Source organism: Phragmites australis, chromosome 1 (assembly GCF_958298935.1).
Source record: "Phragmites australis chromosome 1, lpPhrAust1.1, whole genome shotgun sequence".
In the NCBI taxonomy this organism is placed as follows: domain Eukaryota; kingdom Viridiplantae; phylum Streptophyta; class Magnoliopsida; order Poales; family Poaceae; genus Phragmites; species Phragmites australis.
Window position 1 is genome coordinate 25,556,500 of NC_084921.1, and position 24,566 is coordinate 25,581,065.

At 43.4% G+C, this 24,566-nt stretch overlaps 1 protein-coding gene across 2 annotated transcripts; it reads left to right on the forward strand.

The window, feature by feature from the left end:
• The first annotated feature begins 4,307 nt into the window (after positions 1 to 4,307).
• Positions 4,308 to 23,649, forward strand: LOC133913262 (protein REPRESSOR OF VERNALIZATION 1-like). 2 transcript variants are annotated; one of them, XM_062356369.1, is made up of 8 exons: positions 4,310 to 6,979; positions 7,091 to 7,153; positions 8,619 to 9,326; positions 10,031 to 10,165; positions 13,479 to 13,562; positions 20,638 to 20,694; positions 20,824 to 20,910; positions 23,052 to 23,649. In XM_062356369.1, the coding sequence occupies exons 1-8, from the start codon at positions 6,521 to 6,523 to the stop codon at positions 23,343 to 23,345; spliced, it is 1,887 nt and encodes a 628-aa protein (XP_062212353.1). In that variant the 5' UTR covers positions 4,310 to 6,520; the 3' UTR covers positions 23,346 to 23,649. The 2 variants fall into 2 exon arrangements, with proteins under 2 accessions (XP_062212360.1, XP_062212353.1); XM_062356376.1 differs by lacking the exon at positions 13,479 to 13,562 and having other exon boundaries at positions 4,308 to 6,979.
• The last annotated feature ends 917 nt before the right edge of the window (positions 23,650 to 24,566 follow it).

Genomic DNA, 24,566 nt, shown 5'->3' on the forward strand with positions numbered 1-24,566 from the left:
TAAGGCTCTACGAGCTGAACAAAGACAGCGCGTGGCAGCATGATATATAATGCCGTTAGAGCAAGTTGGCATGCCTGGTACTCCGTAATTATGATTTGAGTTAGATATTAGAATGAGCAGGGGCCATCTATGTAGGGTCCGCATATAAGTTCTCCATTTCCCTACTATATAAAGGGATGAGGACCCTGTCTGTAACCAAGGGAGATCAATTCTGGCAAACTGCTAGAACACCGTCCGTAACTAAGTGAGATCTACGATAATACAAACACAGGATGTAGGGTTGTTATCCTCTGGGAGACTCGAACCTGTATAACCCCTAGTGTCCCTAAATCCATCATCTACACACAGAGACACCCAGTCCCTGAAACACTGTTCGCGCACTCATTGTCCAACATACACCGGAATCACTATCAGGGATTTACCCTCGACTCTCTCTCTCTCTCTCTCTCTCTCTCTCTCTCTCTCTCTCTCTCTCTCTGCCCGGGAGACCTTGGAGTTAGAATCGTCTTTGTCCTTCGGATATTCCCCTTCCTTATTCAACTCCGACCCTAATGCAAACGCCCCGCCAAATTTGCATGATTACAATGGAAATAAATTGTTGTTAAGGCATCAATTGGAAACCAGGCATCTACGCAATCAAACTCTAACCATTTCGGTAAATATTATGCTACTAGGGATGGAAACAAGTGTCGAAAAGCTCACACGCCACCATGAAACCCTAGCCCTACTCGGCCCCAACCCTCTCACCCTCTCGCATTATAAAAAGGCACCCCGACCCCTAGCGTGCTTCTCCAGACCACACCGTCACTTTTCCACACCTCCTCGCTGCCAAATCACCGCCCGAGAGCCTCCGCACCAAGTGTCTACCATCGCCATGGTCTCCAGCCATCGTCATGGCATTGCGTAGCTCCCATCTTCCAGATCCTCCTCAAACACGCTTGCCATCACTTCGAAAATGAGTTCCATACCTCTCTGGAGAAAGGAGGCCACCGCAACTCCGGATCCATTCTCCTCCGACGAATCACCACCGCAAAGAGCTCGCTGTTGACCTCATCCCCTCGCCGAAGTTCAGGTAGATACACCTTACACCATCCGATCTTAGACTAGCATCGTAGATTAGAAAGATCCATACCCTTTCACCTCGACGGATCTTAGCCATCTAATTCAAAATGAGCGTATTAGATTTAAATATGTGTAAACCCATTCAGCCAGCCTAGTTATCACCACCTCATAGCCACAAAAGACGCCACCTCAGCGCTTGCCTACATGGTAGCCAAATCAGAGTACCCAATCAGCCTTTCCTTCTATTTTAATTAAATTATTTGCTGACGTCACCCCTGAGCAAGGCTGACATCATGCTTGCATCATAAGCATGTTTTCAATAGTAAAATAAATCCAAAATTTTTAAATAGAGTTTCACTAGGAAAAATAATTACGTTAAAATATGAAATATGCTAAATAGATTTCTAATGCATAAATTGAAGTTTTTCCTATGTAAAAATGGTTCTAATGAATCTTATAAATTCCGGTTAATCCATTTTAAATCTTTTCAGTGCATATTAAGTCCCATTAATAAATAGTCAATTCCTTTAATTCATGTTAATGCATAGTAATTCATGCTTAATTCCTAATAATCCATAATAATTGCCATTAATTTCTAATAACTCTTAATAATTCCTAATGAACCATTGACCCGTAATCAATCCTAATAAATTCCCAATAACTCTAAATAGCTCTAGGAAAATCCTAGAAAATCCTAAAACATACCAGAAAGCTCAAAAAAACCTCGTACCACTCCAAAAACTGCTAGAAACTTCCACAATATCCCTATCATCCTAATATACTTCTATTCTTTATTCTTTTCCTATTTTATTCTTTAGGGAACATGTTTCCTCCTATTGTAACTCTGTTTCTGATCGTATCCATGCCAAAAGTTCACCAAGAATCCTAAATCAACTGATTTAGCTAAGTTTGACTTCTATTTGTTTCTTGGTTTGTGTTCGTCTTGTTTTATTTTTGCATTTAGACATTGACATTTCAGAGAAAGAATTTGGGAGCTTTTAGGACCAAGAGTTTGAAGAACCCACTAAGCACCAAGAAGGCAAGTTGCCCTTGATGCATGTTGTATCTATTTTTATAAATGTTTTGTTTCCAAAACTGCATGTTAATAATGTTGCTAGGAATCCAAAAAATAGAATCTACTTTAGAATTTCATATTTTCTTTTATCACCTTGAATTTTGATGGGTTTATGGAAAGGGTAGATCCGATTAGCCTTGCTTTTGGAGTTTTTGGTATAATATAATCATCTAACGAAATGTTATAATGGTACTATGCAACTGAGATAAATTAGGTGATAATGTTTTTAGCAACATGGACTAGGAATTAAGTAAGATGATGGTTAAGGTCGATGCAGGTTGCATGGATATGGGTTATGGTAGTCTTGCTCAATTGTAAGGATCGATTCATAGAACGATCATTTCGAGTTTACAGTACAACCATAAGCTAAGTAGTGGGATTGGCCTAGCAGATTAATTAATTAGTTTCCTCTTAACATAGTGTAGGCTAGATGGTGGTATAGGGACAGAAGGATGTACTTTCCAAAACTATCTGATGCAAGAGGGGGTTTCTGGAGTGAAGAGTGTACTCCCATGACGGTGAAACCATAGCGGCAAACATATGTTGGGATGGGCTTTGTAAAGGTCTTGCAATGGATTCCTAGCGGACACTTTGGAAGTGTGTAAGAGTTTTTTGTCGTTAATGGATACTTGACAAATGAGAAGACATATCTTGTGGGTAAAGTGTATAACCTATGTATGGTGTGAAACTGATTAATTAGTTGTGCTCGTGGTTATGAGCAACAAGGAACCCTCACATGATTAGCATAACTTATGGTCTGGTTTGGTCAATCACGGTGGTGGGAATTATGGTTGAGGTGGTTGGATATTTGGTCAATCACGGTGGTGGGAACCGTGGTTGAAGTGGTTGGGTAGTGGTCAAAATGGTGGTGGGAATCGTGGGAACTGTGGTTCAGGCGGTTGGAACCTTGGATTATGTAAGGATGGTTGGAACCCTGGTCAGAGAAAGGTGGTTGGAACCTTTGGTTTGGTCAAGTGACTGGAACTCGAGGTTAAGTCAAGATGGTTGTAATCTTAGCTCCGATTACTTACTGTTCATTTAACTTAATTACTCATTTTTAAATTATTATTTTTACTTAAACTCCACCTTTATGCAAATATGCCCCTGTTGGCCTTATTCTTGTGTGTCAAGTCCCATTGCATTTTTTTTATCACAACTTACGGAGTACGATATGTACTCATATTTGCTATAAACATCATACTGCTTGGTCGGGGAAGATATCGAAAACTTCGTAGAAGATGGCGTATTTTAGGGTGTGTTCCTCGTTGATTGCCTGCGGAGTTGCCTAAAAGATTGAAGACTACATTTAGTTCCATTGTAGTTTTTATCTTTGTTTTTGACCCTCGGTGGTCCTCTTTGTAAGAACGAATGAATGTTTAAGTTAATGATATTTTCTTTGTTATCATCAATGTAGTCATCGTATATTGAGATTGATCCCTAACTTAATATATGGTAAGAGGTCGAACTATTTCTTTGTTCGACTAATAGCCTCACCCCCACCAACCCAATCGCTCCCTTGTCGCCACCACATAATGGTGGCTCGCGGCTAGCCTGGTCACCCCTCGCCCACCACTGGGCTTCGGTGCAAATGTCCCCCTCACTGCTGTGCCTGGTCTCTCCCTCACCATCGTCTAGACCTCACTCTCCCGAACGTCTTCCTTCCAACAGATCTCCATTGAGTGCGCCTCCTTCATCGTTGATGTTGCCGCTCTACCCCCACCCTCCCACAGTCGCACCAGATCTGACAGTAGTGGCAGCACGGGCAACGGTCGACGCGTCAGAGGGGACTCAGGAGTGGTGGGGGCATTTGCGGAACTAGAGCTCACTTCGTTGGTGAGATTGGTTTTTGCTCGTTTTGGGAGCACAATACAAACTCGTGAAACGGCTTGGTGTGATTCTTTGGCGAATCGAGGGGACTGGGGCTGTTTGGATCTGATTCTTATGTTTCAAGCAAGAAACCGAAATATTTGGGTGAACCAAATGAGCCTTTAGCATATCTTACCTTTTGTCTATTTTCTTTTCTGTAGTTCTTTTCAAAATCTTGCCACTCTTGATGATGCGTGCCGATTATACTCAACAGCGTGACAATAATATCTGTCCTGGTCCGTCGATGTACTTCAATATCTACCCCGGCCCCGAAGCCGACTCCCAGAACCTAAACCCGAACTAGCCCCGCGGGACCATTTTACCACCAAAACCCGGCCCCTACTGGGTCTGAAACTAGTGGGGATCCGACCTGGTGAGGCAAATTACCATCCCTAATAAAAAATTTACAAGTATTAGTACTACATCAATAAAAAATATTTAAATATTGAATTTGATGCTAAATATTTACGTTGAATTTCTAGATATTTGGCAACAATTACTATGAATTGTCGACCAAATTATCACAATAACTTGAGAAAAGAATGAGTAAAAAACACAAGATAGTTTGCAAGTTTCCTAGTGTGGAATGGGGAGGACTGCTGCTATATTTATAGGAGAAAGCTGGTAATGTTTTGAATTATTTTTGTATTTTTTTTAGATGTAAACGCACACAAACGTCTAGTTTCTTTCAAATTCGAAACGTTGTCCGAGTTGAACATTGTTGAATTGGCTGTTGGTGCATGGCGGCATGGATCTAGAAGCGGCCAGGCACAATGCTGTAGGGGTGTCGGGCTCGGGCGCAACGACACAAGCGACAAGGGCTAGGGGTCGGGACTCGGGCGTCAGGGCGCGTTACGAATGGATGTACAGGGCACCATGCCGTCAGCGGAAGAGCAGTGACAGGGAGCCACAGGCGCGCATCATGGGCCATCGAGCCAAATGTGCGTTGCGTGCCTATAATGCTGATGGGTTGAGTCCTGCTCTTTCCGGCCGTGCTCGTGCCAGCTTGCCCTGCTAATGTGGCAGCCTAGACACGTCCGATGGTGTAGTACTCAAGTTAAACCCAATCTCTACCCACATTACCTATGAAAATACATTCCTCATCTCCAACTAGGGATGAAAAGCGATACAGGAATATCCTGTTTCTGCGATCGTTTTCTATTTTTCCTAAGTGTTTTTGTTTTTTTATGTGGGAATGGGACGGTGATGTCCGAAAACGAAAATAGAATGAAAAACGGTTGATGCCTCCTCCCACCTGTTTTCTTGAAATCCCGTTTTTATTCAGAAAAATTCCGTTTTTATCCCGATTTACACACACGGCATGCTAGAGTGTCCAGCGGCCTGACCACTTCACCCTGCTCCCGGTTCTCCGCTCCTTAGCCCCCGCCCTCGCCGCCCTCCTCCCACACGCTCGCTGTCAAGATTGGCGCCCATGACAACCTCTTCGCGGCGTCCGCGCTGGTGCTGTGCTACGCCAGCCTGTGCAACCTGGCCGACGCGCGGAGGCTGTTCGACGGAATGCGTGAGCGGGACGCCATCCTATGGACGTCCATGCTGTCAGCCTACGCGCAGGGCGGGGAGCCAGAGGCGGCGTTGCATTTCTTCCAAGGGATGGTGGCGGCTGGACGCGGTGGTCATGGTCAGCCTGCTGCTTGCGTGCGGGCAGCTCGGGTGGCACCGCCACGGGAGGAGCATGCACGGCTGCTGCGTCCGAACTCCGGAGGTTCATGGGAATACCGTTGTCGCTGGGGAACGCGCTTGTGGACATGTTCGTCAAGTGCGGGGACTTTGCATTCGCTGAGAGGGTATTTGCTTGCATGCCCAGGCCGGATGTCATCTCGTGGAGTGCATTGATCCTTGTCACCGTCTGAATGGGTTCAAAATTTTAAAATATAGAAGTTCGTTAGCTACTGGCCATCTACACTGAATCTTATTGTAATCATTTAAGAATAGTTTCGTGTATACATGTGGAAGATCTAGTTAATGCTCCTTGCTGCATTTTAAATGGAAGACCCAAAGGATAAATTGTTGTATGAGGACATTGTCCAGTGTCAGTTCTTTCTATCACAAAAACTTATATGTTTATTAGCATGCTTGTTTTAATTGACAGTAAATTTTTAATATTTTTATATCATGTACTCATGTGTGTGGATTTTCTTGTACTCATGTACTTGGACTTTGAGTTTTGGACTTATACTTTGAGTGAATGTATATATTTGCGCGATTATTATATACTCATGTGTATATCACTATCATGTTTATGTATAGAATTATACTACTGTTATTTTTATTTTAATATTCCAACTCATGAACTCATGGTTGTAATGTTCAATCTTTTCGATTTTAATTATTGATTTTCATCCGATATTGATATATTTTCGTTTGAATTAGATGTTTTCGTATAACCAGCAATATTAGGTTCGTTTTCGTTTTGGGTTTTTCATTTTCGTTTTCGTCCTGTCGAAAAAATGTGAGTGAAAACGGTTCCGACGCAACCCTTGAATCGGCCGCGGGGAAATGGGGAGGCGGCGGCGACTCGCGCGGCTCGACGACAACGACGACGGCAGCGCCGCCGAGGCGCCCAAGGCCAAGTCCTCTGGCGGCGCTGGCTCCGCGGGCTCCAACCCCAAGAAGCAGCCGACGCCGCAGCAGCGCCGCCGCGTCGCCGCCGCGGCCTCTGACGAGGAGGAGGAGGAGGACGACGAGAAGGATCTGGAGGCGATGCGGAGGGACGAGGAGGAGGACCGGCGGGAGGAGGAGACGCAGACCCGCCGCCGCCGCGGCAGGCCGAAACGCCGCGCCCCGGAGAGCGACGACGAGGAGGAGGCGGAAGAGAAGGCGGAGCCCGAGGAGGAGCCCCGCGAGGAGAGCACTGAGCCGGTGCCCATCGGGAATCCAGTGAAGGTCACCGGCAAGGGGAAGAAGCAGAAGAAGCACTACGCCTCCTTCGAGTACGAGGGCAACACGTTCGAGATCGTAAGCCGCCGCAGCCTCCTCCCTCCTCTCTTCCTGCTTTCTGCTCTAGGGGTTTAGGGTTTCGGGAGGCGCTGATTGTTTCCATTTGGTGATTGTTATGAACTTGTGCAGGAGGACCCCGTGCTGCTCACGCCTGAGGACCGCAGTCAGAAGCCCTATGTCGCCATCGTCAAGGTCTGTGATCAGACACCAAATGTTGGCGATTTCACTGTTCAGTTTGATTTTATGAATATACTCGGTTCCTTTGTAGGGTTCCATAAGCTAGTTCACTAAATTTGATGAGTTTGTAGCTGTTGTTGCTTACTCCCTCTGGTTGAAAATGTAGATCGTTTTAGCCTCTTCAACTATTCTCTAAATATAAGTCATTCTCGAACTTTTATGCATTTTTTTTCTGTTTTGTTCCCGTCTTGCCCTTGTTTAATAAATGCTACCACTCTCGCAAATGAATAAGTTATCTTTTCCAATACAGAATAAATGAAGAGCAACAATGTCATTTGATCTATTTTCTTAATCCTTATGCACAAGTCTAAAATGACCTACATTTGCAATCGGAGGGAGTATGTCTTAGTGCTAGTAAGACAGTCTTTATGCCAGTAGATTGACATGTTCTTTTACCATGAATGCTAAATAGCTAGAGATGTGGAGTTAGGCTAGGTTTCATGTGCTAGTTACAAACTGAAACTGACATTGTGCTTAGATAACAATTCATCAAGATTTGCATCGAGCAGTTTGGCCTGTCACTATCTCAGAATAAATGCTTTCTTAAATATAATGATCCTTAGTTTTTTGAACTGCTTCTGTTGTGCCCTGCATCTGGTTGCTACAATTGTTTTGCATCTTTGGAGAATCCAAACTCTGCTTTCACAATTTCACTTTTTACATTAGTGTTTTTTCTCTGGTTTAGCGTGTGGCCAAACACTTATCATCCACAAATCCACTGACCCTTTTTTTTAAAGAACCATTCACAACAATCTGCAAAATCATTTCAAGCTTTAAAGCTCGTTTCTTTTTCATTCGAAAATGTTTGAATATATTAGTGATCAAAAGATGCTATCATGCACTTAATTTTTTTCTTCACTTTTCCACATAGAGATGACAAAAATTCGTATAATTAGGTAGATGGTCAGATGGTTCAGTTTTCTATGCTGACTGTAGTAGCTAGTTTTTCTTTTGATGATAGTTGAGGTATGATTATTTTTGCTGGTAAGTTTGACATATTGCTTTCAGTTGTTGGAAAATGGACTTCATAGTTTAAAAATCTACACAAAAGGACATCTAACATGAACAATAACTAAACACGTGCTGCTAGGTGTCGTTTTGTCTGCACTATTTGCATTTTGAATTATCGATGTTGCCCATGGTTGCAAATTGACACTCAGCTTAGGCCAAAATTTGTATCAAGTAGTTTCATATCAGCCTCAGATTATATTCTGTGCTGAAATGATTAATTATTCTGACTAGTTCTGGGGTTGAAGTCCCTTATCATTGTGCAGCTGCCTGGAATGTTAATTTTTTATATAATGATCCTTAGTTTTTGTTATGGCATATGGGTGCCTACTTGATATGGTTCTCTATAATATTGGATGTTCCCAACTTTCCATTTATGTAACACTTTTTCTTTTTAATTATCTTGAAACAGGATATAACAGAAACTGAGGGGAGCTTAAATGTAACTGGCCAATGGTTTTATAGACCAGAAGAGGCTGATAAAAAGGGTGGTGGAAGCTGGATAGCACGTGACACACGGGAACTATTTTACAGTTTTCATATCGATGATGTGCCTGCAGAGTCAGTTATGCATAAGTGTGTGGTACATTTCATTCCTCTGCGCAAGCAGATCCCCAGTCGAAAGCAACACCCTGGATTTATAGTCCAGAAAATCTACGATGCAGTTGAGAAGAAACTGTGGAACCTAACAGACAAGGACTATGAGGATAACAAGCAACAAGAGATTGATCTTCTTGTTAAAAAAACAATGGACCGTATTGGTGAGCTTCCTGACCTTGAACCACTTGAAGATACGCCCGCTAACAACACTGATCATGTGTCAAATAAACGAAACCTACGGAAGAAACCTGTGAACCCTATAGATGTCACAAAAGAACCTTCAGCTGGCATATCTGAGCACTTTGCAAAAGCAGAGACACCTGGAAGTGATAAACCAAAGAATTATGCCATCCTTGTCAGATATAAAGCAGTTACCGGTAATCAGTCTCGTGATAAGTGGCTTGATAAATTGTTAGATAGTATTCCACTAGCATTAAAGGAGAGTGCTGGGGCGTCTGAAGCTGATCCTGGTACTGCTCCCAAAAGTTCAGCTAATGGTTCATCTGCAAAGGGTTCTGATGTAAGTTGTTTTTTCCTTATTATTAGAATGTTTTAAACTCCCGCATATCTTATCTATCTTCCATGGCTCATATTTCTTCTAGCTTGTCAGTAAAGATGCCGATGCCATTAATCATGTTTTTGGATTATTAGGTCCCATAATATGTTGCAAATTATTATAAGTAACGCTGAAGGATTCCTAGATCGCTGTACGACTTACCAAGTGAAGCATGTGTCACACAGTGACACTACTAATTAGCCAATTTAACGAAGTTTGATGGCTGTTAAACTGATCCCTCCGTCTGTTTGTGCAATGGGATTTTGACATTCTCCAGCACTCTATAATATTTAATATAAGTACATTTTCAATGGACGTGTCGAAGTGACCTGGAATGAGAGGCAGAACATTTATAGACTTTGGTTAATTTAAGCATGCTAAACATAACTATCTCTATGCCCATCCATTTTTGTCTGCATTTAAGTGCATGTATCTACAATCTACTCTGAAGCCTCCTTTTCACTTTTTTTTTTATAATAAATAATGGATATTATGTTTCATTTTTTCTGTTTCCATTGGTTGTTTTGCTGTTTTTATTGTTTCATTCATAAATAAATATATGTTTGCTAAAGCCTTCTGTTTGACTCTTGCTTCCCTCATTCCCTGTGTTCTGTTGAACCTTCTTTCCCTCTTTGGTTTACGATGATGATTTTCTCTTTTTTAATCAGGACAACGAAAAATCATATGTACTCGATGATGTTGTTCCAATAATGGTTGCCTTAGAAAGATCTGCATATGACGCTCTTGGCACTGACTTTGGGAAGTATAACCAGAAACTGAGACAATTATGGTTCAACATCAAGGTATGCATGTTTTATCAATGACCTCTTTTGGCATTATGCTTTTTGGGAATTTCTATTGGAACAGTTAAATCTTGGGCCGCTCGATAACTTAAGTTTGCAGCTATCTCATTATTTTATACTGAGATGTGGATCTTAATAGTTGCCTCTTGGCTGCTATCATCTAATCACCCTTGATAGTGTATTACTCTAGAGCATGTCTATGTTGGTGAGAAGCACTATGTATCTGTTCAAACTTGGCAGTTAGCATGCTTCAACAATCAACATATTTTCATCTTATCCAACATGGTTTTGTATCTTGAAAACACAGAATGTTTCAGATTGTTCATTATAACTAGCCCAACCTAAATTGTTAATCTTTTAAGTGGCCTATTTGAGGACTTCTAGTTCTAATAATTAATACAAAGTTACCAACTAGCAACCATGGCTGTATAGTTATGTTTGTTTACTCCAAAACTATTCTGTTGCGCTTTTTTCATGCTCCATAACTTGCAGTTTGTTAAAATTTGTACCACCACAAATAACTTCTATGATGATCCTATGGTTTACCAAACCTTGGTCATTCCAATAATCTAATCACCATTTTCTTTATCTGCATCTAGAGCATGTGTGTTTCCTGCAGCACTAAGTTACATGTCTAAGCTGTGCTCCGTATCGATATAATTTTAAAGCATTGCCATCTTCACATAACCCCAAGCTAAGGTACAAATAGTTGGAATGGCGCGATGGTGTTTGTTGCATCGTTGCAGCACAGCCTCTCAATAAAAGGGAAACAGTTTGTATTTCTACCTGCTCTATAAAATGAAAACAGTTTGTATTTCGACCTTCTCCAATAGGACTATCAGTTCCACGTGTTCACCAAAAGTAACGTAGAAAATGCAAGCTTCACATATCATTGTTTCAGCTGCAATTTAGTCATCCAAAATATAATGCTGTGAATATTTAGTTTTTTTCATAACCACCTCTCTATGGATGAGGCTAGTTATTCTTTCATGTTAAAGAACAAATTTTAGTGCCAACCATTCTCCTTCGGAGTTCAGATAATGTACTATAAACCCATAACATTTACTAATATGAAATTGTACTATAAACCCATAACATTTACTAATATGAAATTGGATATCATATTTCTAGAGCAATATTTTTAGTGCTATTTTTATAGTAACTATGATCCGTCTGTGTGATTATCAGGATAATGGTAGCAATGATATGTGTTAACTTTGTATAGATGGACAAATGAAGGATAGTTACATTGAAGCCCAATGAGCATAATATATAGAGGTGGATGGGGGAGACCCTAGACTAGGAGATGACTCTTATACCCTTGGACACTTATACCCTTAACACCCCCCTCCCTCTCCCTCAAATGCAACGTGAATGCAATGATGTTGCATTTGACGAGTTCACACTAAGCACTAGAAAAAAAAATGATACATCCGAAGTCCAATATTGAAGATGGCATCGAAGCGTGCAACTCTTGAACAATGTCGATGTACGAAACAATCTCCTCCATAAGAGGGTGCTGCCTTCACGACCCGTACTTTAGCAAATACCTCGAATATGAATCTTGCTTTGGAGACTTTGAACACGACGAGAATAGTGAGATGTGTCAAATCAAGCCAAAGGGGGAATAGAGATATCACTGCCGCAAGACGCCAAGCAGTGAGACAATATCGTGATGATGACGAAGGGGGCCATTGATCATGATATGTAGCAAGATGGGTATGAAAGGACCAAGAAGGTAGGATCACATCAACGATGATGATGATGCGAATAGCCAAATCGATGGGACTCAGCTAACTAAAAAAACAAAAGAAGCAATTGGCTGACTAACAGAATTTGTGGACACGCACAACTAAGACGAACTGAAAGAGTATATGTGTGGACTTGGACGGAGACTTGAATGGACACAACGAAAACAAAGACTGACTAAGATGCTAGCAGCAGATTTGGATGGAGTGATGGACATAATGGAAACATGACTCAACATATTGGAGATACTAGCAGCGGAGAGATAACCACTGACAATAGATTTCGACAAAGAACGGCCTGAAGAACGACCATCACCAGCAGCAGAAGCCGAACACCACCATCACAGCCACCAACAGCAGGAACAGAGGTCGAACACCACCACCAGCAGTCGCAACAACCAAAACACCACCACCCACGATAGCAGATCAGTGGTGATGGACACAGGCGGCACAACATGCACGTGTCTGCGGTGGAGATGAACAAGCCATGACGGGTGACCTGACAGGCGGAGAGAACAGGTGCTGACACGACTGCAGTGGAGCTTGATGGCAGTGGTTGCAGATATGAGCCGTGACTTGTGGCCTGACGGGCGGAGAGGACGGGTTGCTCCCGATGGGCCGCAGAAACTTGAAGGCGGCGGCGGCGGGAGAAAGATCTTATGCCTCCACGATGGACGACATGACAACAGTGGTGGCGGGCGGATCCTGGCGCCTCCGCGACTGGCGACAGGCGACAGATGGTACGATGTCACCGGTGGACGACGCGATTGACGACGGTGGACGGGTGGATTCAAAGCCTCTGCGATTTGCGCCGAAAGGGCTGGACAGATCCTACTAGATGGCAGGTGGTGGTGTGACGGGCCATGGCGGACGACGTGTTGACGCGAGACGCCTCTGCGACAGCAAATCTGTGACGGCGGACATCGAATGGCGGTTGCATACGCCACAGCAAACGGGCGGCGCGAGGCCGCGACTGCGGGATCCACAACAATCGTGATGGGACAATCGCGACGGCAAGCGGCCGGATCGAAGACAGTGGATGACGGCTGAGCTGCGAGTAGCCTAAGACATGGGACGTGAAGATGAATAGGAGGCATGCGGTTAGAGAGGGAGAGGATGGATCATTGTTGTATTAGATCGACATTTGACCTAACCCTAACCAGGATCTGATACCATGTTAAATTTATATAGATGGACAATTGAAGGATAGTTACGTTGAGGCCTAATGGGCACAATATATAGAGGTGGATGGGGGAAATTCTAGACTAGGAGATGACTCTTGTACCCTTGACATTTATACCCTTAACACCATGTCAACTTTGTATAGATGGACAAATGAAGGATAGTTACATTGTGGCCCAATGGGCACAATATGTAGAGGTGGATGGGGGAAACCCCTAGACTAGGAGATGACTCTTATACCCTTGACACTTATACCCTTAACAATATGCACCCTAGCAGTTTTTCATGAGTTCCTATGCCATATAAATAATTTAACCCACGTGTTTGTATATTTCTATTGTTATTTGAATGTTTGACTTAATATTGTTAATTTGGACATACAGAATAGCTCTAAACTACGCAAGCGACTGATGGACAAGGAGCTCGATCCTCCAGTTCTTTTAACTATGTCACCTGATGAGCTAAAGGTTTAATTATCATTTCAAATATTTTACATTTTGGTTGTTATAAGAGTCATTTTCCCTATCTTGTTTACCTTGTTGAAAAAATTTGCATTCATCTTGTTCCCTATTACTCTAGTTATTTAGTTGATAGGACAAAATTGTTGACACTGAAAAAGTTCTATTTATGTTATGAGTTTTGCTTCTAAGGTTTTAATGGGTGAGCAGCCAACCAGCTTGCATGTTGCCAGCATGTTGGAGTTGTGACAATAGAAGAGAGGTAACGGGGGTTGAGATTGAGAAGAACAGCAGTGGCAGAGGAATATTGAACTAGAATGTTGACGAAGCATAAGAGATTGAAGTTTACTTTTTTTCTTGATTCTATTCGGTACAGACTGGACCATATATGGAGAGGGAATAGAACCAAACCCAACATTGGCTCCTGTCCTAAATACTTCTTGGACTCTTCTGATTTCTCCTACAAGGACTCTTATACTTCCCTGTGATCCACTATCTCTCCTAACTGAACCAAGCTTTCCTATTCTTTACCTCCTTGTGCCACAACATTGTTTTCCACTTGAAGAAACAGCTCCTTCTTGAGCTAAAGTCCTGTTTATTTCAGCTCAGAATTATAATAAGCTAGCTTATTTGTTTTAAGCTGAAACAAACAGCTAGTTTATTGGTCCAGATTATTATAAGTTGAAGCTCAGATTATAATAATCCCATAAGCTATGAAAAGAAGCTTATTTTAGCTTATTTTGGGCTTTTACTATACTACCCATCAAATTTAAGGTAAATTACCCGCCAATGCCACTCCCCCACCCTACACCCGAATCCCTCACCCCCTATTGAGGGCATTACAGACTTTTACCAATAATCTAGATTGCCAAACAGCTCACAACTTATTTTCCTCCAGCTTATCATAATCCAACTTATTATAATCTACTATCTATAAACCGCTTATTATAATCCTGAGCTGAAACAAACAGGGCTTAAGGTTCAAGGTGGCACCTATGCTCCTTGCTAAGCTTCTCATTACAGTAGTAGCACAATCTCATCTGCTGTTCTGCCATTTCTGCCTGTGTCAAACAGTGGAATTGACATGGTTTATGAGCCCTGCATTACCTCCAGACCCTTGTGGTTGAATGTTGCAAACTGCAGGTCTTCAGTTTCCTGCTGATGTGTTCAAGGCAGTAATAATGGCTCATTGTTCATATGCACGAGCCAAACTCATGGCCATCTGTAAATCTGCAGAACTTTGAAGCTCAATTTTGACACACAAGAAGTCAGATAATCATGAAGTGAACAATTGAACTTGTTTGATTGATAATGCTTGGCTCGGAATAATAAAGCCAAATCCTTTTCTTAATAATCTGCCACGGATCCAATTAGTCGGAGTCTAGCCAATTCCCAAGGGGGTTTGAGCAAATCAGCTGTCCAAACTGATGATTGCCAAGTTCATAAAGTGATCCCATGTTGGTGTTCCTTCAGTGCTCTCAAGCTGGATATACCATTGTTGTGCTGTGCCTAACATGTGGTGAGCAGCTAACCGCACCTTGTGATACTCCTCGGTTTGTTGTCCCCAGGAAAAAAAAAACAAGGGATCATCCTTTCATCAAATGTGTTTAGCTGTTGTAGTGAATTGTGGTAGCGTGGGCGGTTGCTGTTGTGGAGTCTTATGATGTCTCCTACTAGGACACTTAATACTTTCCTATTATTTACCAGAACAATTCAGTAGAAAGCATTTAATTGCCGTTGTGTGGGCCTGCTTGCGCCGTTGTGGTAAGAGCGCATTCTCTAACAGCTCTGATAATTATAAACAAGTGGCATCTTGTTTGTACCTCTTTTGTTGAAGCACCATCAATATGAAATCCTTAAGTAATTCTGAAGATACTGTAAAATATTCTCAAGAATAGTTCAGACAAAAGGTAACTTGGAATGGAAAACGACCAATTACTGTGTCTTGAGATAATTTCTTCTTTTATTTCTCCTAGTCCTAACAATGACTGAATTTCAACTTGATTTTTTTGTGCATATAAAATAATTCATAGATCACCTCAAATTTTCTGAGATTCTTTTCCATGTTGAATTTTTGCATCAAGCATATTGATTTTTGTTTTACATTAGATATAGCCCCTCTTTCAAGTCACCAACCATTTGTGCCAGTGAACCACATTATCAACTTTTTTTTTGTTACAATTTTAGTTTGGTCCTTTAAACCTATTAGCATGGTTGTTACGGCGGTATGGCGAGGCGCGGCGACCCACCACCTTCACAACTTTACAGCGCCATGGCGCGTGGCGTGGCGACGCCATACACACGTGGCGAATATACACATTATAGTCTAGGATATTAACAAATAACAATGTAAATGTAGCTTAACAGTTATAATCTGCGATATTAGAAAATGTAAATGTAGCACAAAAGACAAATAACAATGTAAATGTAGCACAAAAGACATATAACTCTCTCATGTCTCAAAGTTGTACTGTTGTGTCATTGTGTGCTAGTGTGCTTAAGCTACTGTTATGTGTGCTAACTGTTTAGTGTGGTACTTTGCTATGTGTGCTACAGCTTAGAGTATAGCTAATGCTTACTCCCTACTGTTATGTGTGCCTAGTGCAGCAGTGCTTGAGCTGTGTGTTACACTGTTACGGGCCTACTGCTGCGTGTCAATGTGTGCTTGAGCTGTGTGCGTGCTAAGTGCTCAAGTGTGCTACACTGCTACTGCTAGTGTGTGTGCTACTGGCATACTGCTACTCTGCTAGTGTGCGTGTGCTCATAGTGTGATACTGGCCTGCTGGCTGTTAGTATGCGTGAGAGTTGAAACAGAACAAAAAAAAACACAATAGAAGAGGAGCCGAGGAGCTACTCGATGGAGGGCGGCTGGGGGTGGCCGGCACGGGAGATGTCAACTCGAGGGTGAGGGCAGCCGACGAGGGAGACACCGAGGGCAAGGCCGACGGAGGGCGAGGGCGGCCGAAGATCCGAGGCGGGGGCGGCGAACACAGCAGGTGCAGGGGCGGGCGGAGATCGACTGTCCCGCCTTCGCCACTGGCGGCTCGGGCTAGGGTTCCTCAGTCCTTGCGGGCTCTCGATGGATGCGGATAGAATGGTGTGGGCGGATTCCTCAATCCTTAACTGGATTACCAGGTAAGTCGCCACCAATCTAACCTTCTATTACGCCCGCCACAGAGCCGTCATGTGCCACAGGACGCCATACAGGCGCCACGGGGACGCCGCGGTGAGCTGCCATGTGCCACAGGACGCCATACAGCGCCACGGGGACGCCACGAGGACGCCACAGGGACGCCACGGCGATATGGCGGACGCCATACACGGCGGAGCCGTGGCGTCCCTGTGGCGACAAGCGGATTTCCGCCACGACGACATATCGTCGTTATGGCGACGATATCCCGACGCCATAACAACTATGCCTATTAGTCCCTTTTGAATGGCCAAATCAAAGCTTACAAATAGTAGGGATACGGCAGCACTATGGCATTTTATCATGCAAAAAAGGCTGAGCACTAAAAGTTTGCAAATATTGTAATCGGTAACTTTTGGATGTGGTGTTTATCAGTGATGTGGCGCCAAACACGATGTATTGCCTGTATCCTTCAGTTTTCTTTGAGTCAGTTTTCTGGGGAAGTGTTGGGCCGAGCCTTCTAAAGCCCAATACCAGTAGTCCTAAATATGAGGTGCGCATGGTTAAGAATGGTCTTCTTGTAGGTAGTTGTTATGTAGCATTCAATGTTGTGGACGCATTCCTGGACAAGATTTACCAGCAATGTGGACGTCCACCTAGATGCAGCAGCGGGCCCATGGTAAGTCCTTAAGTACAATTCTTGCAGGATAAGATAATTAACGGGTTACTCGGTCAGTTCATTCATTAGGATTTAGTTGTTCAAGTTGTTAGCTTATTCCATGAGTTGTTAGTGTCCTCTGAATTTGTTAGCCAGAGCCTGTACTAGAAAGTCTATCATGGGTCCTAGTTTGCAAATCAATAAAGATGAAAGGCCTACAGCCTCACAGGTAGCCATGAACTCACCCAAGACACACGTACACTAGCAGTGGTATTTTTTTGGTGCTGCAATGGCTTGCTGCCTTTTTTGTTTTCTTCTCTATTTATACACTATTGACCACTACAATATGGTCTGGATCAATCAGCTAATAACTACAGCCATTACTGCTTTAATTGGCTATTATTCTCCCTAATCTGCTAGCTGGAAATCCCTGGGTCAATCAGCTAATAACTATAACCATTACTGCTTTAATTGGCTATTATTCTCCCTAATCTGTTAGTTGAAAATCTGCACACTAATGATTGTAAACCTAGACACTAGCATGCACCTGGACTGAACCTGGACACTAGCAAGCACCTGTACACATGCGCACACATCAAGGCTTATTGCTAACAATCTCCTCCTAATCCTTGTGTGTGGACTTGGAATTGATGTTGACCATTCCAATCCTAGCACGAAGCTCACGGAATTTGTCTCGTCCAAGTGCCTTCGTTTGAATGTCAGCGAGCTGGTCCTTAGTGCCGACGAAATTAGCACTAATCCTCTCATCTTCTCGGTACTCCCTGATGAAGTGGTAGCGTACATCGATGTATTTGCTACGTTCATGGAAGACAGGGTTTTGTATCAGCGCTAAGGCTGACTTGTTGTCAATCTTCAGCTCGCCGAGCAGCCGAGAACCACACCGCTTGTGTGGTTGCGGTAGTGGTAGTAACATACTCCGCCTCACAGGATGAGAGTGGCACCACCTTTTGCTTGAGAGCGTGCCAACTCACCAAGCTGCTGCCGTAGAAGAACAAACCGCCGGATGTCCTCCTTGTGTCAACATCGCCGGCGAGGTCGCTATCGGTGTACCCGACAAGCCGTGCCTCTACTGTCCTCCTGTAGTGGCAACTGAGACTTAATGTCCCAGCCACAGCGCATGATCCTCTTCACTGCCGCCATGTGTTCCTCCGTAGGCCGCTCCATGAAGCGACTCACGTACCCCACACTGAAAGCGAGGTCTGGCCGCATGTGGACAAGATAACGGAGGCTTCCAATGATCCTCTGGTATTGAGTGACGTCCACCTCTACCGTCGTGCTGTCACGGCTTAGCTTGAGCCGCTCCATGGGGGTGTGCGCAGGGTTGCAGTCCTGCATTCCCGCCATCTCTAGGATGCGCTTGGCGCAATACGCCTGGCACAACGTGATCCCGCTGCTACTCTGCTACACCTCGATGCCAAGGTAGAAGGAGAGCAACCCAAGGTCGCTCATCCTGAACCTCGCCTTCATCTCCTCCTTGAGCGGTTGATCTCCGCCTCGGCTGATCCAGTGATGATCAAGTCATCCATATAGACTCCAAGGAGCAACAGCGAGTCGTCTTGGCCACGCCTGTACATCGCCGCCTCATGCGGGCTCTGCTCAAACCCGAGAACTAGCAATGTCGTGTGCAGCTTCCTGTTCCAAGCCCGCGGCACTTGCTGCAGCCTGTAGAGTGCCTTCCGCAGGCGCAACACCTTCTGTTCTGCTCCGGCGATGACGAAGCCCGGCGGCTGTGCGATGTACACCTCCTCCCCAAATCGTCGTTGAGGAAAGCCGACTTTACATCCATGTGATGCACCGGCCAGCCATCTTGCGCAGCAACAGCTAGCAGCAACCGAACGGAGTCAAGACGAGCAACGAGTGCGAATACCTCATTGAAGTCAATGCCCTGTTGCTGCACATAGCCCTTGGCGACAAGGCGAGCCTTGTGCTTGATCACTGCTCCTGCCTCGTTCTTCTTGAGCTTGAAGACCCACTTCAGCCCAATACGTCGATGCCCATGAGGAAGCTCCACCAGCAACCATGTCCTGTTCTGCTCGACGGAGTCCATCTCGCGCATGACCGCTGCCATGCTGGATCGTGCTCTGCTTCAGTGAAGGAGGACGGCTCTCCCTCCTCACTGACCAGCAGCAGCCCCTCGCCATCGACGACGCGATTGGCAAGGCCTGGTGCCTCTTCCCCTCCAAGCATGTCGTCGATGCGACGGTAACAGAGAGGGGAGGAGTCGTGGTACGCATCCAGCCTGGCGGAGTCGTTTGGCGGAGAAGAGACGAACTCCAGAAGCGAGGCCGCCGCGGGAGAAGCCTGGACTAGAAAGTCTATCGTGGGTCCTAGTTTGCAAATCAATAAAGATGAAAAGTCTACAGCCTCACAGGTAGCCTAGGAACTCACCCAAGACACATGTACACTAGTAGTGGTATTTTTTTGTTGCTGTAATGGCTTACTGCCTTTTCTGTTTTCTTCTCTATTTATACACTGCTGATCACTACAATATGGCATGGGTCAATCAGCTAATAACTACAACTATTACTGTTTAATTGGCTATTATTCTCCCTAATCTGCTAGCTGGAAATCCCTGGATCAATCAACTAATAACTACAGCCATTACTGCTTTAATTGGCTATTATTCTCCCTAATCTGCTAGCTGGAAATCTGCACACTAATGATTGTGAACCTAGACACTAGCATGCACCTGGACTGAACCTGGACACTAGCAAGCACCTGTACACATGCGCACACATCAAGGCTTATTGCTAACAAAAGATACCAACCAATTCCTAAATAGATTGGGTCAGAGCCTCCTCTGTCGGGATTAAGCCTGGCGACTAGGAGGGTTATCTCATCGCTCTAACCAGTATTGATCATCCTTCTCTTTCCTCCCACAATCCCAACACGACATCATTAATTACTTTGTGGCTCCTCTGCACTTGTTCGTTTGTGAATCGTGAATTCCTCTTTACTTGTTTGTTTGTGAATTGTGGCTCCTCTGTACTTGTTCATTTGTGAATTGTGGTTCCTAGCACTATTACACTATTTTTGTTTTTGTCATGTTGAGCTTATAAGAACTTCGTATTTAGTTGTGATGCATCAAGTTCACTAAAGCATTACTAGTTTAGATTTACTTTATAACCTATGTTGTACTGGTAAAAGTATTCTTATATTCTGAGAGAACGCTTTTATAATTTCTCAAATTTGTCAACATTTTTCAGCCAGCATATAACACTATAGCACAAACCCCTGCCACTAACTGCTGCTATGCACTATGTATAACATTTCAGGCTGGATTGACTTCAGCAGAGAAAGCATCTGAACCAGAAGAATTAAGGCAGTTGCAGGTATTGTACATATATCTTTAAATTCAGTAATCAGCCAGAACCAAGAAGAATGTCCACTACAATAACTCAATTTTCACATGGAGTGATTTATGCTATGATTCTCTAAGTTCGCCTTTTTGTTTTAACTAGATGACTGACGCACGATGTCAAAGATGCCAAGAAAAGAAAGTTGGCATATCTGATATTATTCATGCAGGTCATGGAGATCGCTATCAGGTCCGTGAATGTTTCATGTTCTGTTGTCTTTTTCTGATACTGTTTTTGTGATGCAAGATGGACTGAGTTTGTTTTATCTTTTAGCTAGCTAGATCACTTATCTTTTCTTAAATATTACTCATACTGTCTACATGTTTTTTTCCTTTTTAAAATGAAACACTTGCTTTTTTAAGGCAAAAAACAAATGGTAGTGTTTATGTTGCAGTTGAGGGGAGATGTTAAACTGTCATTTTTTTTAAGTATGTATTGCAAAAATTTTAAAAATCTCCTTTAAAATCAGGTACTTTTTCTCATGTTGCAAGGTTATTGGCCAAACACTGTTAGGCAGGGGGAACACTATTAGATGATGTTCTTTTGAATATAATTTTTTTGAAATTGCTAAGTTGCATCAACCTGTTCCAGCAATATTGTCATTGCTCATTGATTTGTTTGCTGATCTTTTTTGCGAAACATGAAAGATTCATGTGCTATTTCAGTAAGGTATAAGTCCATTTTACTCCCTTGAACTTTATAAAGTAACCTAATCCCCTGATTACAAAACCAGGCATTTAACCCCTGAATTTTAAATAGTACCAGCCTAGGTCCATTATTTTTTCCTCATCAGGTTTTTCAATGCTTGGGCAAAACTACCCTGAGTTGGGTAAACCACATTAGGGTGTAAGTTAGCCTGGTTTTACAACAGCAGGGGATTAAATATCCAATTCTGTAGTCGTGGGAATAAAATGGACTTGATCTATTCAGTATCACTAATCAGCAGTGGTTAGGAACTGGCAATGACAAAATTCAGTTGTGGGGGATTTCTTAATGTAAAAAGTCCACTTCTGCTCCCTCAGCTATGGCTGTGGTTTAATTTTGACCCCCAACTATGAAACCGTTTAATTTGCATCCCCCCAACTCTCTACGGAACAAATAACACCTTGGCCCGACTCTATGGTGGTTTTGGCATGACGTGGCATCCGAGCTGGCACTTGTAAGCTACAATGCACGGATACTTACGAACGCTCACATATCAGATACTAATACTCTGATACTTGTAGGACATCAATACTCCTTTGATATTTGTTGGACAAGCATCGGACATTTTCATGATTTTTAAATAGATAAAATAATTCTGATACCTTGTTGACACCTTCCCAATTCTTCCCCAGCACCTCCAAACCCTAATCCCTTTCTATGCTCATAAAAAAAAACCCTCTCTACACATAAACCCCCTCTACATGCCCCTACCTATCGATCCTCATGAAATAGAGGTGTGACGCCTCCTTGCTAACCCTAGCTGCCAGCCATCGCCTCGCCCCTGGAATTGCCAGTTTGCCTCCCTCCCTTCCCTTTTGTATAGTTACTCAGCCAATCAGGTAGCCAATAACCTTTTAAGCAATGCTTATTTCTGTATTTTTATTATTTATTATATATATACGTGTATCCCTATATCAGTGTTTTTGGAAAAATGGTGTGTCGCCATATCGTCGTATCGCGTATCCGTATCCATATCGGGGTATCTGGGTAACTAGCTTGTAAGTGGCACGTTAGCCTTATGCCCGGCAAAAACATAAGGAGGGTGTGGGAAAGAAATAGCTGAGCCATTCCTTTTGGCACGAGATGGGAAAATAGAAAAGAAATGTTAATGGCTTCCTGAATAAAATGGAAGTTAGGTTCCATTTCTAGAACCAATTGTCATGTGTCTATGAGCAAGGTTGTTTATTACTGAATCCATGTTATCTGTGCCACCCCCGAGCATATCAAAACTTTAGGTTAACTAGAAATGTTATTGGTATTTAACATCATGTACTGTTTGCGTGACGTGCTGTTGAACTGTGATTGGGTTCCTTGAGAGGCTGGCAGTTAGCATGTGTAGCATTTGCACTTTTGCTATGGAGGTTTTGTATTTAAATTTGTAAACAGTCATGATTAACATTTGGCAGAAGAGACTATCTTCGCTTGTGTAGGTATTTTGTTATTCTTGATTAACATCATTAGGAGGCCATAGTCAATTGCCGTCAGCAAGAAATACATCCAAGTAATGAAGGATGGATTTCGCATAGTAACTGACCGAAAACTACCCATTTCTCAGGAGTGCAATAACCTTCGGATCATGATGTTTACGCACCAGCTGTCTCACAGAATTTGCCTTTGGTTTTCAGCTTGAATGTACTTCCTGCGGCCACACATGGTTTTCATCCTACGATGCCATCTCGTCACTGACGGTGGATGGTCCAAGCACTGCTGGGAATGTGGGTACTGCCCCCTGGGCGACAGCAAAGTTCGACGTCCTTGAGAAGCAGCTCACGATCCCACGCGACCAGCCGGACAAGTCAGCTGCCAATGCCCTCCAGAAGAGCACCGCGGCTTACATGCCTACGCTGGAGAAGCAGAAATCGTTCCGCAAACCCAAGCCGGAGGAACCCTCCCCTGCACCTGCACCTAATCATGAGTAGACCGTATGCTGGCTGCCGCATGGTGTTAGTCGATAGGAGGTTCAGGCTTCAGAGGTCTATATTTGTACAGATCTGGATGTAGCATCGCATTCCCGGCTCTAACATGCCACAATCTCGTTTTTTTCTGGTTGGAGACACCGGGCAGAGATCTTGGCGTCGGTAGGTTTTTTGCGCTGCCTCTAATATTGTCTGCTGTTACCTGTACGAGTGCTCTCGTTTGGTTGTCTGCATGTAGCCATTACCCTGCGGGTGAGTTGACATGCGGTTTCTGGTAGCTCCCCGGTTAATCATTTCTCTTGCGACATTATTTTTCTTTTACAAGATTGATTCGCCTAACAAAAGCAGTCGTAAATTTCAGGGGCGCTTAGGATCGTCATAGATGTAGCTAGCTATTCAGGTATGGCAGTATTCGCCACATGCATCGTAGGGGGCTACTCCAATCGTCACTCTGGCTCCTCGGTCGCTCATAGGATGTTGACATAGTTTTCAGTCGGTATGCCTTCCCATCTTTATGACCGTTCAGTTATCCTTCTCCATGACTGTTCAGTAACATGTTTCCTCCTGTTCTATCTTTTTTCCCGATAAATAAAGCTTTATTAATTTTTATCGTTATATTGAGATGATAAATAAATAAGAGTACATTTTCAACTTCTGTATAGTTTCGATGCACATTGTTATAATTTAATTACATATAGTGATCAATTAGCAAATAGATATCTTCATCTAAAGGATATGTCCTTTAGTGGAGAGACATGTCTCTCCAATAGTATCCTTTCATTATTTATAAATATGTAAACTCTCTCATCAATGAATATAGGTCTTTCATTCTTTCTACTCTATTGCTCTCTATCTATTTTACATTGCATATGTTATCAGCACGAATGTTCTCTACTTAAACATCGCAACAACAGAATAATAGAGGCACAAAGGCCTTCATCATCCAAGCAGCGACGCATCCGGCGGCAACAAGCACTCAGCGATGGCCGTACGGTCCTCGGCCAGCAGCGCCCTCCAACAAGAAGCACAGAGAGGCACGAAGGCCTCTCCAGAAGGCTTCTCCAGAAGAGTACATGGCCGCGCACAGAGAAAACAACCGACGACAATGAACACCGAAGAATTCGGCGATCACAGAGGAGAAAGATGGATCACAATGTACCTTTAATCCCCATGCCGACCGCCACCATGGTTCTTCAAGTACTCTCGCTTGATTGCATTTCCAGT

Coding starts and splice junctions, on each gene's coding strand:
- LOC133913262 (XM_062356369.1), top strand. CDS start 6,521: ATGGGGAGGCGGCGGCGACTCGCGCGGCTCGACGACAACGACGACGGC. Junction 6,980..7,090: donor AGGGCAACACGTTCGAGATC/GTAAGCCGCCGC, acceptor GAACTTGTGCAG/GAGGACCCCGTGCTGCTCAC. Junction 7,154..8,618: donor CCTATGTCGCCATCGTCAAG/GTCTGTGATCAG, acceptor ATCTTGAAACAG/GATATAACAGAAACTGAGGG.